We start from the raw sequence: 16,666 nt of genomic DNA, 5'->3' as shown, positions 1-16,666 counted from the left end.
CATCCTTGTCTTTTGAAAGGAACCAGCAAACTCATAATGGCCAAAGGCAGTAACCACAGCCTGTCTGATCCTAACCATGCTGTGTCGGCCCTGTATCACGAGAACACAAGGCAGTCTGGTATTAATAACTTCTGTAATCAGTGGGGATCTGTTTGAGAGCGTGCAGTGGGATGGACACCCTGCATACCAGTAAGCCAGGTCATGTTTGTAAGTTGGAGGTGCTTGAAATCAGATAGGTTTTATTAAGAACCAAGTCTGTGACCTTAGAGAGATGCTGTGGGTGCTCCTCAGGTCTGTGTGTGGTTAAAGCTTTAGTACAGATACATCCAGAGCAGCTCAGTGTCTGCAGGGAGACAGCTGCATGGCTTCCTTACTGCTTCCCCGTTGGAAGAAAAGCAGCAGCTCTGGGCGTTTGACTGAATCTCTATTCAGTTCTACTTCACGCTGCATAGAGATTGTTCAAGAATTCATTATTTTAATTATTATTATTTTTTTTTTTACATCGCTAGAAGGAGCTCTGGCTGAATGTAAAGGCAATGCTAATGGCCATCTTTGTCTGTAAGTGAGGTCTTGAGCATCACAGTGGGCTGACAAATACCTTTGCTGATAACACAAGTACCTTGAAATAGAGAAGTGTGTTGGTGCAACCCTGTCCTTTCTGCCAGTACAAGGAGAGTTTGTGCTGCCTTAAAATAGCTTGTGATCGGCATTGTCTTGTAAAAAATGAAACCTTTAGAGAGAAATCCCTTGTTACAAAGGGGCTAATGGAAGCCAAAATATCACGTTGTCCAAGCTGTTAAATATAGAATGAAATTAAGAGCAAATACTTCACGAGTACTTAACAGGAACCTTCTGAGCTGGATTTGTAGCCCTGAAGATTTGCTTTCCTTCCCTTCCATGTAGAACTTACTGTGTGCTGAGCAGCCTCTGCTGTGCTCAGAGGTGCGTTCTGGTAGAAGAGCAGCTGCACGTGTGGGCAGAGCTGCAGCCAGAACCCAGGTTGGTGTTGGCTACAGTGGCTTCTCTGTTGTTCCCCAGTAAGATAAAAGCATTGTCAGTCATTATGGAGCACAGTTGGACTGGTGCTATGCAAGCCACTGAGACAGAAGGTCATTGGCATGATTACAGAGATTTAAGGTTTGTAGGTGAAAGTTTTAGATGTACCTTTTTTTTAATTTTTTTTTTGCAAAGTTCTCATAAACACTTGAGTTCAAAGGAGTCAGTTTTTCAACGTTTTGCAGAATACAAGACTCGAGATTCCTTTTATTAAAGAAATCGGTAAAACCAGTAAGCATATCTGCTCTGCACTCGTAGTAAGAAATCAGTCAGCATCGTGCATACAGTGAAATAAAACCTATGCAGAAACATTTTAAGCCCTATCTTCAGAAATAAATAAATAGAAATCTCCTTCCCCCTTTTGACTGTGAAAACCATTTTATGATTCTCGTGCTTCTGAGCAGGCTTAACTTTTCATTAATATTCAGGAATTTAATTTTGCTTAGCGTGCTTATGTAATTTGTTCTGTGTTGCTGTTAGCATAAAGAGGATCTGATGTTTAAGCAAAAAAAGCATTGCTTGGATGCCCTGAGTCATTGTCCTGATGGGACGCAGGGGGGTCAGGAGCTCAGGTCTCACATTGAGCCACAGGATGTGCTGGCCTTTGTGAAACACCCCAGCGGTGGTCCTTAGAGCAGAGAACGACGGTTTCATAAATAATCAAACCACAGTGAGAACCATGTGGTTGTCCTCACAAGACCTGCAGCCAAAAAATCAAGAAATAGAAAGAAGCTTCTAAAACCAAGGGGAAGAGAGCCTAAACTTGGAAATATTCCTGATCTCAGTTTTGTTTCTTTAGTTGAAAGAAAACGTGGGGGAAGAGAGGTTGTCTGAGCTGTAATTGTTACCAGACAAGTGGTGCTCAAAGGAAAGCTGCCAGCTGAAGTCTTGGAGAACTTGGCAGGAGCAGCACAGCCCTGAACGCACGCAGCTTTGAAGGCTGATTTTGGAAGTACTGTACCAGTTAGACATGGGTAAACTAGTGAAATGATGAACTGTCTTTCCAGAGTAGCTCATTATCACAGCACAGAAGCACCTGGGTTAATTGTAAGTTGTAATTAGTAATTACTTCCAACTGGGGAAAAAAGGATAATGTCTTATCTCGGGCTGCAGCCCAGGTACATGCTGCTGTTAGGAACTTGTAATGCAGTCATTACAGGGGCAGCCTGTGGCTCTGTTAGAGTAATTTTTATAGCAGGCGCAGCACAGGCTTTTCCTGTACAGGATGTCATAAAAACAGCAAGAGATTTCATCAGGTATGTTAATGTCTTCCGAGTATCTTTCTTATCATTTTTGGGTACTTCTCCAGCAGCTGATATCTTTGTTGTTGATACTGCTTTGTGTAACCTAACCAACAGGACCACGCACAGGAGAAAACTTTTATCATTACGTGATGTGCTCTTGGCAAAAATTAGTTCTTAATTGATCGGCTTCTGCAGTGCAGCTGCCTGGGTGATGGGCTGTAGCTCTTGGTGATCCCAGCTGCTGCCCTTACAGGGGCAGTGGTGCCAATAAGCCAGCAGAGCAGTTTGGGAGTGTGCACTGTTTTGTTTTGGCCACAGCCAGATGAGCTCACCCCACTGATTCATTCAGTTGTTAGCACTCACCTGTGTTTCCCTTTGCATGAGGTTAAAGAGGTTTGTACAAAGACCATATCATCTCTCAACCTCCCAGGGCCCCGGGGATCATGCCATAGTTGGGTGGTGGGTTCGGTTCTGGGCTGTGTGGTTATTGATGGGATGAAGTGCTCTCACCTGTCTGCTTCTCACTCTGATAGCAATTAGTGCCTCAATTCTCTGCATTTCAGCTGGCCTTGTTTGACTCCCAGTTCCGGTTTGTAGGCTTCTGATGCTGCTGTGCGTTTGGGTCTGTAATTAGCTGGGCATTTGACTTCTACCTTGGTGCTGAATGAAGTTGCTGGTGCAGTACTAACTTCAGGCAGGTCTGTAGCTACTGTGCCAGCACCTCCCAGGTCAGTAGTAGCAGTGCTCTGTGCCTGGCTCCCAGGCGCTCACCGTGACGTGCTGTGCCTGCAGCAGCGATGCTCACGCTGTCCCTGGCTGTGCTGGGGCTGCAGGCAGCGCCTGGGCTCGCTGCTCCGGGCACATATGGCCGTGTCGGGGCACACCGCAGTGCTGGCAGAAAGGTAAGGGGCAGGGCATGGTGTTTTCCATGTGGATTAGAGGCTGTTCTGATCTTACAGCCGAAAGCAGGAGGGAATCTGCAGCCTGCTGAAGCATGACTAATCACTTTGATACAGCGTTCAGCGTTTCTAGTTTCAGGTCTGTCTTTTTGTCCTGTTGTTTGTAGCAGTGAGTGATCATTTGTGGCATTTATGTAAGGTGTGTTGCCTTAGATCAGGTTGTAAGTCCTTTACTTGGGAGCTACGTGAAATCTCTGGTTTCCTTGGAGCATTAGGGTAGTGTGCAACTGATGTTATTGCTGCTGCTGAGGGTGGCAGTGTGCTAATAATTCTTATTCCTGAGAAGATGCCAACTAATTAATATATTCTATTTGTGCCTTGAACTTAAATGTATTTTTTAAATATACGTATTATCTTTATGTTTTAAAAGGAGTATTTTGAACAGGTTTATTTGTATTGAATGGGTTTTGGTTTATAATTGTCCTGCATGGAGATAAACAGAACAAAGTAAAACCAGATCAAATGTTACTAGTCCAAATATTTCACAGCAGGAGAAAAGTGTGTTTTATGTACTGTTAAATGTTTGTTTTAGGGTTTAAAAAGGCACATAGGAACCATAATACATACAGGCATTAATTAACAAAGTTACTGTAAGTCAGGCTCAGAACAGACTTGGGGAGCCAGGCTGGCATGATACTGCACATTGCACAAGGCGGTGCCAAGGCTGGGTTAATCCATGTTTGCAGACCAGTCAGAGAGTCTCCTGGGTGCAGGATTTGCAGTGTGTCTCAAGTGTGATGACAGCAGCCGCTACGAACAGCATCGTGTGATGTCTCTTCAAATCTACAACCCTGGTTTTAGTATGTGTAGTAATGATCTTTCTTCTTTGCAGTCATTATTAAAGTCAAAACCAGAACGCAGCTGCAGTGGTTATTGCTGATGCTATCTGTCTGTTCCGTGCTCCCCTATCTTTTTTCCTGAAGATGATACCAGGATTTTACTGTCTGTTTCTCCTTTCAGCAGGCTGTGTTTTGCTATTTTTTAAGACAATAACAGTTTCCCAGTAACAAGTCAGTTTGCATTACTTAGAGCTATTGGCATCAGAAACCTGCTGAGGATTTGTTCTGTATTTTTGTGGGGGCAATTTTTGGACCAAACTTACACATTAATGCTATGTAACTCTTTGATCGTTAGATGCAGATGTTTCAGCTGTCCTGACACTGACCAGGTTACTTTAACTTTGTTAGTACAAGGCCTAATTTGTTTCTTCTGCGGATTTGTGTCCAGCAGCTCTGATGGGGAGGAACTTGGGCCCAAATGTTTTCAGCTGGTCTGTGTCATCTGTTTGCCAGTAACCCACAGACCAGCTGAGAGCCCTCGTTAAGGTCAGGCTGACATCAAAGTGCTACAAAGGAGAAAAGTACAGTCAGACTACAAAGATAATCTTCTGACTTGCAGATGCAGCAGCAGATTTGTGTTGGAGTGCAGCATCAATTCTGAGGGACTGTGATGTGAGGCTTTAACCAGCCTGTGAGTCTGTAGTAGTCTGCTGGTCAGGAAGCAAGCTGAGTGTGAGCTGAACTACAGCAACTGTAGTAATTGATAAAACAATCCGGTGTGGTTTGGAATCATCTCACCCTTAAGCAAGCAGCAATCATAAAGTACTGAACCTGCAGTCTTTCTGAGGCTCCCATCCTGTGTTCCTGTTAAACGAGCTCATCAAAATGCCCTGCTCCCACCTGGTACTGCTGCCTGCACAGGTTCTTATTTACAGCACATGTGGTGCCTCTTATCCTCAGGAGGCAGAAAATCTGAATTGCTTTCCAGGTGTCCCAGAGCAAGAGTTCAGATAAGAGGCACACACACAGAATAAAAGGCACTCATATTTTGCAAGCATTGGGAGTGGACTGGGAGTAAGGCTAGCACTGAAGATGGGAAGTTGAAATGTACAAGTATTGCACTGCTAGAAGGAGAACAGATGTGCTGAGTTTATTTTTCTCTTCTTCTGGCAGGTCACCAGCATCAGACCTCAACGTGGCATTGCATGAGTGCATGGCAGCTCTGGATTTATTTCTTAGCAACAAGTTCTCAGATGCTTTGGCTTCTTTACAAGCAAAGTAAGTTGGCTACTTTTGCCAGTTTTCATTTGTTTATTTTCTGCTTCACTATCTCTCATAAGAATTAGCTAGACATCTAGTTCTCTTAGCAATCATTTATAAAACTTTGTGGTTTTGGTTCAGAAGGGGAGGGTAAATAATATATTAAAGTTTTGGAGAGGCCAGAATAAGTGCTTTACACTTGGTTGAGTGAGTAATGTAAATGATCAAAGGTAACTACAGAAAGTTCTGAATTGCTGTCCAAAGAAGTAACCTTTTTGCTGTAGCAGAGGATATGAGATTTTTTTTTTCTCCTGAAAGACTAAAATCTATCTTCTGACACTTGTTTTTTTTTTTTTTTTCCTCTCTTCCCATATTTTCTTGCATTAACAAGAGTTGGTAGTTTTATGTCAGCAACTGAGAATGAATTGTCAAGCTTAGGGCATGTTACTCAAGGTTTCAATTCAGATATATGAGTTTGCTTTGTGGCATGGTTATTATTGCTATTTTCTTTAATGCTTCACCACTTGCAGAAACTTTCTCAAGGTTTGTTTTACAACTCAGTGTTGTGCTCATGTGTCCTAATTACACTGCTGCCCACCTGGAGGCAGTGAGGTCCAAAACTCCTAGAAATTGTTTTACCTTGCCAGTTTCTTTGATTTCTTTTTCATACCCTGTCCTGGAGTTACCTGTGCTCTTGGCTTGTTAAGTCAAGTCATGTTTTTTTCTCCTCAGTTTGCTCCATTTATTTTTGAGCCATCAGCAAATTACATTGTCTTCTTTTGAATTACTGGAATATCAAGTAGAATTTATAGATAATGGAGGTTTTCTCTTTTGCCACCTCAGTTTGCCATTTCCTTTATCCTTAACTGCATGACTTCAGAGGTGTTAGGAGATATCAGTGATCAGATGAGTCATGTAACCAGGGCTCTGGGTGTTCACATGCAGAACTCAGTGAAATGACATGCAAACACTTTTCAGTAAACATTATGGCTCTTAGTGTGTACATTTGCTCAGATCTGTATGGGACCTCAGATATCCTCAGCAGCAGCAGGAGTAGCAGGTTGCATCAGCTGCTTTTCTACCCAGTTATGCTTTTACTTACCTCATTCATCCATAAGTATAGTTGTCAGTGTTCTGTGTCTCCTTCACTTCCTCTATCCGTGTCCTGCACAGGTTGTGACTGCTCAGGCAGGAGTGTGTGCTTGAAATCCATCAGGGTTAGTGAATGCTGTAGGTCTGCTTTGCTTTGTTGAGGTATTCACCTCAGTTTTTGATACCAATCTATGGCTTACCAAGTTAAGTACACTCTGAAAGACATTCGTGGTAAATTGTAGGCTCAAGTGTATTGCTAGAATTGGTTTTAATTCACAGCAGTGTTGTGTTGTCCTTATTTATCTATCATCAGAAGAGATCATTAAAATGGTAAGAAGAATGATTATTATTGTTAAATTCTGGTAGTAAAGCCCCTGTGCCCATCTGGAAATGCTTATTCAGTGCCTAGCATAAGATAGGGAAATGCTTAATTGAAAGGAGGTTTCAATACACTGCAAAACCTAGTGAGGCTGCGTTGTTTTTTGAAAATCCATTTTCTTATATTGCATGTGGTTTCCGTCCAGCTCTTGTTGGGCCCTGTAGAATACATTTCATGAGCTGCTATTCTCTTTTTGTACCTGAGTGTATTGCGTATTGCAAAACAATTTTGAAACTGATTTTTCACATTAGCCTGTTGTTATGAGGAAGCCTTATTCCTGTTGTCCTTTGGCAGCAAAGGAAACGCAGACCTGCAGCATTTGCAAGCGTGATTCAGAAACAAGATGCTAAATTTCCCCATAGATGATACCCATCAGGATACCCATCTCTTCAGGGAATGACTAGAGATATAGAGTGGGCACATGTGGTGATGCTGACTGTTTTCTCTGGGAGTCATCAGTTCCTCACTGCTGCCTTTTAGCGTGCTGAGATTCAAAATTGATTTTCACAGTCCGTAAACATTCTATCTTTGTTTAAAGAAATACTTCTCAGTTTCTACATGCTTGTAAAGAGCATCTTATCCTCGATTTTGCAGCTTTACCAGTTGTGTTGTAGGACATACTCTGCTCCATATTGCATTATTGTATATTCACTGAATTACTCACATTTGGCTTCCACAGTGAGTGTATTTCCAAGTGATTTGTACCATGTGTAACAGAGAGCAGATTTTGGCAATATATGAGAGTTAAAATCAGAAGATCTCTCTTTGCAGCTTAAAAAGAAATAGCTAAGGATATTGTCTAGACTTGTTGTTGAGATAAAGCTCTTTTTTCCTGTTAGGAAAATAATATCCTCTATAAAGATGAGATTTTGTTTCATAAAAATTTTAATCTGGTGTTCTTGCTTCATAGCACTGAACATTTTGTTTCCAGGAAACAGTTTTAGCAAAAAAAGTTTTAGAGTCAGTTTTTCTTTCTTAATATGGTTATAGTACAATGATGGGCTCCAATTCCCTTTTAATTCCTGCACTAAGTTTAATTAGTTTAATCTCTTATATGGAATATTGGTACTAAGTCTAAGTAGTCCAAGAAAAACATTAAACTCAGTCACCAAGCACAGCAGTTATTTTTAATATGTACTTTTTTAACTGTGACAGGAGTATCAGTCAGACAGTCCAGTCACTGGGGAGGGCACACATCCTGTGTTCCTCCTCAACCTCAAGGTACAGCAAATCAATTAAAAGCTGACTATATTTTTAGCTCACATTTAGTTGAAAGCAGTTAATCAGCACTGAAAGAGTTGATGAGGGCAAGATTTCATATTCCTTTTTGTGAAACAAATGTTCGATATTTTAACAATTCTCCTAAAGGGAAGAGTGGTGTAATCACCTGGTATCAGATCACTTGGGAGAACAATAAAAAATAAGTTCTTGACAAAGTAATCTGGATCATTGGTTAAGCTGCAGCACATTTGTCTTGCTGCTTGTGTAGCAGAAATACGAGAACGATTCATTCTGGGCAGTGGATTTTATTCAGGAAATAGTCTCCAAAAGCCATTGGAGATGTTAGTGTAATGTTAGTTCTGGAATGACTGTGTCTGAAAGGTGAGTTAAATCCTTTCATATGTGAATGTGTCGGGTGGGTTTGATGACATTCTGCTTTATTGCTTACCTGTAAAACTGCTGTCAGAATAGTGGAGGTCTGTGGTACATATTTACATCACTGGAACTTTTAAAAATCTAAATTGCAATGTTAAATGTTATCTTGTGTATTCTGAGTTTAGAAAGCTTAAGGAAGTTATTAGGATTTGAATAGAAACATTTTGTAATGACTGCCTTTGTTGTGTGGTAAAATGTAATTGTAGGATAAAAGCAACTATGGAGTTGTTCATTGGGGCAGAGAAGTTTTCTCAGAACTGTGATGGTCAAACTGAACAGTGCAAGAGTAAGGGGAGGCACGTGAAGGTGGTCTAGATCTTCAGTATGTGTTTGGATAAAGACAGTGCAGCTTCACAGGAAGCTCGGGTTAGCTATTTATGGTAAAGAATGTCAAGAACATGAAGGTCATTATTTCCACTTTTTTTTTTTTTTTGATGACTGGAGTCTGGAGGAACACAGCTTTATATTCTTTGTAAAAAGAACATTTATATATATTGCTGCCAAAACCTGATTTAATTATTTGTCTCACCTCCTAGCTGAAATTACTTACTAGGCTCATATTTTATAGAACAGTTTATTTCAGAAAGGCTGGGGGGTATTCTTGTTAAATCATAGCTTTTTGGCGTAGACCGGATTTAGACCATTCCTCTGACTCGTACTGACTCAGGAGCCAGACCAATGGTTGATTAAAATGGTCTTTTCTAATTGTGAACTTAATGCTTGTGGGGAAATTTTCCTAGGAACTAAGTCCTTATTGGAAGATGTCCAGTTATCAAAATGAAGGCTTCCTATGGAAGCTCACACAGTAGTCTAGCAGGTAGTCTTCCAACTTCTGCTGGAATTTGTGGGCAACCTTTCAGTCCCCATGTGTCCACATCCTACTGAGGCAGGTAGTGTTTGAACCCTGATCCCCCTCCATTCCTGGATATGCCTTGATGATGCCTGGATATGTCCTTGCTGTTGGATTTGTTTCACTTGATACAAGCATTTTGATACTAAATTAGTGCACAAAACTGACCCTGGGCTTTTTATAAGCTAGTGATGCATGTCCTACTATTGAGTTACTGTTAAAGAATTCCCCAAAGGATGTTAGGCTCTGTGTTTCTCACACAAAAGTTTGGCCTTCAGTCAATTCTGAGGTTAAAACACACCAGGCTTTTAGGTTTTCACACTTCAGCTGGAGAGGAGAGCAGTTGGAGTCTTCATGTAGGTGCTTGTTTCAAGTGGGAATAGGTGCTGGTCTTAAGGAGGGGCAGTGCTACGAAGATGATAGTGGTTGTACAGCAGTTAGAGAGCAGACATGTGGCACAACTCCATAAATGCCTAAAGATATAAGCCTCTTATTCAGCCATGTGATACCAACTATTTGGGTAAGTGATTAATCAGAGTATTAGTTTATGTCATACCGACTATTTAACTCCAGCAGCCTCCCGAGGAGGAATCAGTGTCCTGCTGAGGAATTGAAAGCAAAAAAAAAAAGCTGTTATGTCCAGCAAATTGCTGGAGAGGGAAATCCCTCTTGACCATTGTGTAGACAAAAAGTATGATTTTTCCCTTTAGAATGCTGGATTTAATATTCATCTGCTTTGATTCTGACAGCAAATTTCTGAAATTCTGGAAGAGGTCTATTTTAGTGCCTTCCCTCTGCTTTGAATTTGAAAGGATTTTATTTTAATAAATCTGAGGTGAATTGTGTTTATCTGTGCCAGCTGAGGCGGATGAGAAATCAAATGAACAGGAACACTTCATAGGTTGGCATGTTATAATTTGTTCTTTTTCTTTTTTTTTCTTTTTCTACTTACACTGACAGTCTACTGAAATAATCTCAGTCTGGGAAACTGAGACAGAGCTGTCCTGACTCCGTGGGATTTTAAACCAATTTCTCTACTATTGGTCTGTTCTCCTTTTTCACTCTGGAGATGAGATGGATGTCAGCATAGTTTGGGGGCCTGCAATGCTTACAGCAGTTGGTTGTTTCCCAGAATGGCTCTTCTGCTGGGTTGGCTTAGAGGTTGATTAGAGCAGATTGTTAGGTAACCTGTGGATGTAATGTGTGCAACTGTGAGTTAAGGACAGTAGAAAATGCTGATTTTTGCATGATTTAAAGTTGTACGCTGCAAATTTCATCAGTACAGCCAGCATGCTGTGTGTCCTGGAAAAAGGGAGCCCTCAGGTACTGTGATGGAGCAAGGGAGATACCAGGTGTGTGTGTAATGCTGTCTGTGCCAGCAGGTATATTTTATATATATAACAGCTAGGTATAATTTTAATCCCTAAATCTGAAAACATGTATACAAGGCGAGTGTGGGTCATATAATTCTGGGATTTCATTTTATTGCATGTTGTCACTGAGAAGATTTTTTTATTTTTTTATTTTTATTTTTTCCTCTCTGGAAAACACAACCAAACCTCAGGAACTCTTCAAGACACTTTAGGGTGTTTCGCTCCATTCAGCAAAAGAATCAGTGCATAACAGTGAATGGTTAGGAAAGCTTAAAGGCGTTCAGATCACCGCAGTGAGTTACTAGATCACTGATGAGCTCAGGGTTGTCTTAAATTACCCTTAACGTTATCTTTCAATGCAATCCAGTTATCTAAACCCAGAGGAGAAAGAAGTGAATTGAGATGTCGTGAAAGCTTGGCAATAGAGACCTTTCTGATCAATTCTAAAGGTGTAAAGAATCGAAATAACAAATGTAGCTCTTTAGCAGTGCTTACCTGAATTGTGGAATTTGTCGTGAGTGAATTGGAAAGGTCCTCAGGGAGTGCCTATAGCAGGAATTCATCCAAGCTTTCCCTTCAACCCGTTTCCCAAATTGTCTTTGTTGGACATCTAGGTCTGAAGATACATGGATTCATCAGCAGGTGGTAATAACATGGATACTAAGTAATGCTGTAAGTGTGTGAGGTATATAAACCCTTCCTGCCTGAGAAACCGTGCTGGCAATGTCTACAGATTAGGATTGCTTGTATTCCTTGCATTCTTGCCATATCTTTTGGTTTTCTGTAAAAGGGCCACCATCTGAAGTCCCTCAGAATAGTATCTAAATTGAGCAATTTGGGGTGGAAAGCTGATAGAACAGAAGAGGAGGAAAAAGCCGTCATGTCTGATTTTGACTGGAATACTTCTAGTAGGAAATTCTCTTTGAAGAAGATGCTACTTTGGCCAGGGTTGTAGAATTGTGTTACTACAACACCATCTCCTTGAGTCTGTCCTGAGTAACTGTCCCAGAATAGAATGATGTCTGGATTTCTGTCACGTATTGTTGAGTTCATTTAGTTAACTTATTAAAGAGGAAAAAAAAAAGTGATTTGTCTTCCCTGAATGGTTAGCCATGTGGTTAATTCCTGTAGTTCATGTACATTTAGTACCTATCCTTGGCTCAGAATTGGAACATCTCAGCATAGTTATTGAAACTGGAGCTGTAGACGTGATTTCCTACACAGATCAGAATCTGTTAGCATTTCTTGGTTATATTAACTGTCCTTTGTGCCTGATTTCTACTTAATTTAGACCTAGTTCCTATCAGACTGATTTATTTCTGGAGTTGGATTTATTTTTTAAAGTAATAAAAACAAAGTAACCCTGCTTTGAATCTTGTGTTTTCTTGCAGAACTAAAGATAGTATGTATCATGCACTGACTTACGCCACTATACTGGAAATGCAAGCTATGATGACATTTGATCCTCAGGACATAATGAATGCAGGAAACACCATGAAAGAAGCTCAAGCCACCTGTCAAAAGTAAGTGTGGGGCAATTCAGTCACTGAAGCTGGAAGTTGACATCAAGAGTCAACTAGTCCAACCTCCTGCTCAAAGGAGCCTCAATTATGAGGTCAGACCACGCTCCTTAGTGTTTTCAGCACTCTGTTCCTGAAAACTTGTTTACCACAATATCTGATTTTTTTTTTTTTGTCAATCAATTTTTGTCAGTTTTTTGTCCTATCCATTGTACTGATTCTGCAGGCTATTTACCATTTATAGATGCTGCAGAATCATTCCATTTGGTGGTGATTTTGCTGTAACCAGCTGTCTTTGAAACAGCGTGCACACGCACACAACATGATTCAAAAAGCCTCCTGATCCTTTCCACCATTAAAATGGGATTTTGTGCACAAAGGATAAAAGACAGATCTCAGGAGGGTCATATTAACAAAATTTTACATGGAATATTTGCATACGTAGGGAGATGATAGTGGGTTGGTGAACAGTAGAGGTATTTTAGAGACTGCAAAGGTAGCCAGCTGAAAGATACAGTTCTCATGTTCCTTCATGTTCAGAATGACCGAACTTACTTTTCTGCAGATTTAGGAAGAAATCTACAGTAGCTGATTCCATCAACAATCTTGTGCATAGACAAAGCCTTGAAAACTTTACTGAAGGTAACACTGTCTCTAATTTGCTTATTTTTGTTTGGGTTTTTCACTGGAATTAGAATTGTATAGAGTTGGCAATCTGCAGGAACGCATTAGGTGAAAAACTCAGTGATAAAACTGATGATTTATTAGCAATTGCTGGATTGGTGTTTTGGCAATTGCAATGTCACCATGTCCAAAGTTGCTGGCTGTTTTATGTTGGCTACTGACTCAATATTTCCAAAAATTACTACATAAGGAAATGCCTAGAAGTTCATGGGGAAAATGCCAGAAAGGTTCCAGATTCAAGAGTTTCTGGAAATAATCTGGGAAATTTCTGCAAAATTTCTCTATGTAGCATTACTGCTTAGAGTTGCTTTGGTAGTCTAGAAACAGTGCAGGTAATTTTGAAATTGCTTTTCTCAGTTTGAGATTTGTGAGTTTATTCCTTTATTAATGGTCTAAGTTTTGTTTAATTATTTTTCATCTGATTGATTTGTTCTTTTTCCATTCCATATGACACTAGAGGAAATCCATGCAGAAATTTGCTATGCTGAATGTTTACTTCAAAGAGCAGCACTCACATTCCTCCAGGTATGGCTTCTTGCATAGCTCATTGCAAACAAAATACTATACATGTTCTCTTTGTTAAAATTAATGAATTGTAGATGCTGTTGTTTGACCCAATGGTGTACAACTCTTTAATCTGGATTATTTTGTCTATTTTATTTCCATATTCTTCTTGACATGAGCAGTCTCTAGCACTAGAACAGTTCAAGTGATGTCTGAAGCTATGGCAGCAATATTTTTTAGAACTTCCCCATTGTAACTGTAAGAAAAGAATGCTTTAATGTAAAGTCTCTCAATTTTAAGCACTGTTTCCTCATTTATTCATTTTTAGAACTGCTTATAAATACATGAGAAATTACAGAGTAAGAAAATAATTTCCAATTTTCTTCTGCATCAAGAAGACCAGTTTATTTGCTTCCTCTTCCATTCTGTGCTAAATTTTTCATGAGCACAGGAACTAGTTTTAAAAAATTAAAGACACTTTGTTCCAACAGCTGCTACAATCAGTTAATTTTGATGCTTAATGTAAGTGACCAAACCCAGCTGAAAACACATAGAAATTAGTATCAGAATTTTGAGGGACAGGTTGGACTATTCTTGTGTTGGTTATCTCTGTTGCTGGTATCTTGAGTATATAACTGAGAATACATGCTTTGATATGCCCAAGTCCTTCCTAACTAGTAATACAACTCGTTCTACAGAACAAAGCAAAACAGAATCACATCGTTGTGTGATTGTTTTGATGGGATATTATTGGGATTCAATTCTCTGGGAATATATCATCAGGAATTGCATGTCTGCTTATGGTGCGTAGCTTCTGTCCTCAATCTGTCACTCTTGAAACCATTCTTTAGGACAGCTGTCAAAGGCAGGTCAGTCTACAGAAGGAAGCACCTATCCTTCAGTTTCTTCTAGAGTTTGCTTTTGGTAGGTTTGAGCAGATCAATTCCTGACTGGCAGAAAGATGGAAAGCTCTTTGGGCCAGATTCTGTCTCTGTTTACATACTGATGAGCATGACTGGGGCCTGTTTTCTTGTCAATAACAGTAAAATGTTCATCTAATCTATGCTCTTTTCTCCTAATTCATGCTCTTTTCTCCACAATGTGTTGTACAGGCTCTCAAAATACCATAACAGAAAAAAATCATCTGCTAAAACACATGTAGCTTTCTTGTCCCAAAGTAATAGCAGATATCAAAACAAACTAGAATAACAGATTAGATGTGATTAATGGAGCAGGAAACTACCACCAGAAATTTCTGAGACTAAAGACTCCTCTCTTTGGGATACAGCTGTTGACTAATGGTCCCCCAGATACTTTCCTGTAACTTCTCAGTTCATTATAGCTAGTAAAGTACCATGCTACCGTACAAGTATGGGGGCTCATAGATACTCGATTCAGACCAGAAAGAGCACATCCTGCATAACTTTACCCTGCTTCCTTTTTTTAGAATATGAAACTATATTCTGTAGACTCTTGAGGACAGGCAGTTATTTGTGTTTGGTGCTGAGCCAGGAAGCATTCAGATCAGGAATCAGCCAGGAATCATTCAGAACATTCAGAAGGACAAATGAGAAATGACTGTTTCAGAAAAATAGCTAAGTGCATGGACTGTAGAGGCCATTCATTAGCTCAGCTCCCTGTGTTCATTACGGAAATTCAAATGGTCCACAGGTCATGGGGGCTCTCCTAATTACAGAAGGCATCAAAGTCAAGTGTTTGTGTGTATATGTACATATCTAAACAAAGTAGAAGTGTTTAAATATAGAAAGGAAGCCATAAATCCATGTATTGTTTCTTAGACAATTATACTGTGTGTGATAATGGTTATGTTCGGGGCCTGTGTTCATCTTCAGATGATAAAAGCTGTTTATAATGCTTATAAATCTGTATTGCTTGTGTGTTTTTTTTCCTTTCTCGCAGGATGAGAATATGGTTAGCTTCATAAAAGGAGGCATCAAAGTCAGAAACAGTTACCAAACATACAGGTATGTTAGAGAGATGATAAAATTAAGTGTACAGGTGTGAAGTCGAATTCTCCAATTCACAAATGAATCAGTGATTTATTTATTCCAGCCTTTATTATGGGCCTTGTATCTAGAACCTTTCTTAGCCCACATGGATTCCTTCTTTGCGAAATGAAAGGCACTGCTATTATGGTTGAGTTGGTTTACAAATTTGCATTAGGTAGGCAGGGAATGGGGGGAAAAAAAAGAGGTAGTGAACCCCTTCCCTGTTAACTCCCAAGGTTTGTCTACTTCAGATGAGACTGTGCATGAAACAGATCATCAGGCATATAAAATAGCATTTCTTTATTGTTCTAGCTGCAGCTTTTTTTGGAACATCAAAAACCTGTGGGTGAAGCGTGAGTAATTCCATTAAAAAGGCATGAAACAAAAAATTAAGAGAAAATAAACTGAAGAGCTTGCAATGGAAAATACAGCGGACTTCAAAGAAAGGTCAAACGAATTTACAGGAAATAGGCTTATCGGAGCTAATTAGCATAGAACAGATGCAGTCTTTCCACGTCACAAAGTCCCCAAACAGGCAATTCCTAGAGGATGCTTTCCCTAGCATATGTCACTGTCTGTGTGAAATATTGGGTTAGCTGGACCTTTAATCTGGTTAAGTAAGGCAGTTGTTGTACTCTAAAGAGAAGGTGCATGCTATTAAAAATGATAAGCAGGGTTGCTTATCTGAATTTGCAGTGTGTCCATTACTTGGTGTCTAGAAGCTAAAAACATCTGTGTAAGCGTATTTATGTTCAGGCAGTAATGGAGAGCTATTTTCAACATGTGCAAAGTGTTCTGAAGTGCAGTAGTAAATTCTGAAAAGATGCATTAAAATGTATACTATGGGAAGCATGCTCAATTTTGCCTCAGTAAATTAAGAACAGTTTTAGTATATGTAAAAAGCAAGGTGCCATAAAACTGGTAGAACTTAGGTGGTCTCCTTCAAAAGAATGATAAAAATGACTTACATATATCTGGAACATATTTTAACAAGGCAAGTTTTTATGTGAGATTGGCATTTATTGTTTTTGTACCTTTGATGTGGCAAGAAATAATTACTTGCAGCCCTGATGACAGTGTGGTGCAGAAGGCTACGGAGAAGATGATGAAATGAGACTTTATTTGCATTGATTGATTGATATTTATCACAACATAATTGGTGGTATAAAAAGCCAACCTTCCTTTCTCTGCTGTCAGCAGAGCAGCAGCAGAATCCCCGGCAGAGATGTTAGGGGAAAATGTTGCAAAGATGCAATTCTAAAAATTCTCTTTCAGGGCTGAAAATTTACCATATACTATTA

At 39.8% G+C, this 16,666-nt stretch overlaps 1 protein-coding gene across 2 annotated transcripts; it reads left to right on the top strand.

The window, feature by feature from the left end:
* Positions 1 to 2,133: 2,133 nt before the first annotated feature.
* Positions 2,134 to 15,786, top strand: LOC109369325 (tetratricopeptide repeat protein 39A-like). 2 transcript variants are annotated; one of them, XM_019618770.1, is made up of 7 exons: positions 2,134 to 2,312; positions 5,212 to 5,316; positions 12,040 to 12,171; positions 12,734 to 12,810; positions 13,310 to 13,377; positions 15,277 to 15,341; positions 15,678 to 15,786. In XM_019618770.1, the coding sequence occupies exons 1-7, from the start codon at positions 2,149 to 2,151 to the stop codon at positions 15,724 to 15,726; spliced, it is 660 nt and encodes a 219-aa protein (XP_019474315.1). In that variant the 5' UTR covers positions 2,134 to 2,148; the 3' UTR covers positions 15,727 to 15,786. The 2 variants fall into 2 exon arrangements, with proteins under 2 accessions (XP_019474315.1, XP_019474317.1); XM_019618772.2 differs by lacking the exon at positions 2,134 to 2,312 and adding an exon at positions 2,821 to 3,202 and having other exon boundaries at positions 15,678 to 15,778.
* The last annotated feature ends 880 nt before the right edge of the window (positions 15,787 to 16,666 follow it).

This window comes from Meleagris gallopavo, chromosome 10, assembly GCF_000146605.3.
Source record: "Meleagris gallopavo isolate NT-WF06-2002-E0010 breed Aviagen turkey brand Nicholas breeding stock chromosome 10, Turkey_5.1, whole genome shotgun sequence".
NCBI lineage: Eukaryota > Metazoa > Chordata > Aves > Galliformes > Phasianidae > Meleagris > Meleagris gallopavo.
Note: the sequence above shows the minus strand (reverse complement) of the source record. Positions and strands in the feature narration are given on the sequence as shown.

Coding starts and splice junctions, on each gene's coding strand:
- LOC109369325 (XM_019618770.1), top strand. CDS start 2,149: ATGTCTTATCTCGGGCTGCAGCCCAGGTACATGCTGCTGTTAGGAACT. Junction 5,317..12,039: donor TTGGCTTCTTTACAAGCAAA/GTAAGTTGGCTA, acceptor GTTTTCTTGCAG/AACTAAAGATAGTATGTATC. Junction 13,378..15,276: donor CAGCACTCACATTCCTCCAG/GTATGGCTTCTT, acceptor CCTTTCTCGCAG/GATGAGAATATGGTTAGCTT.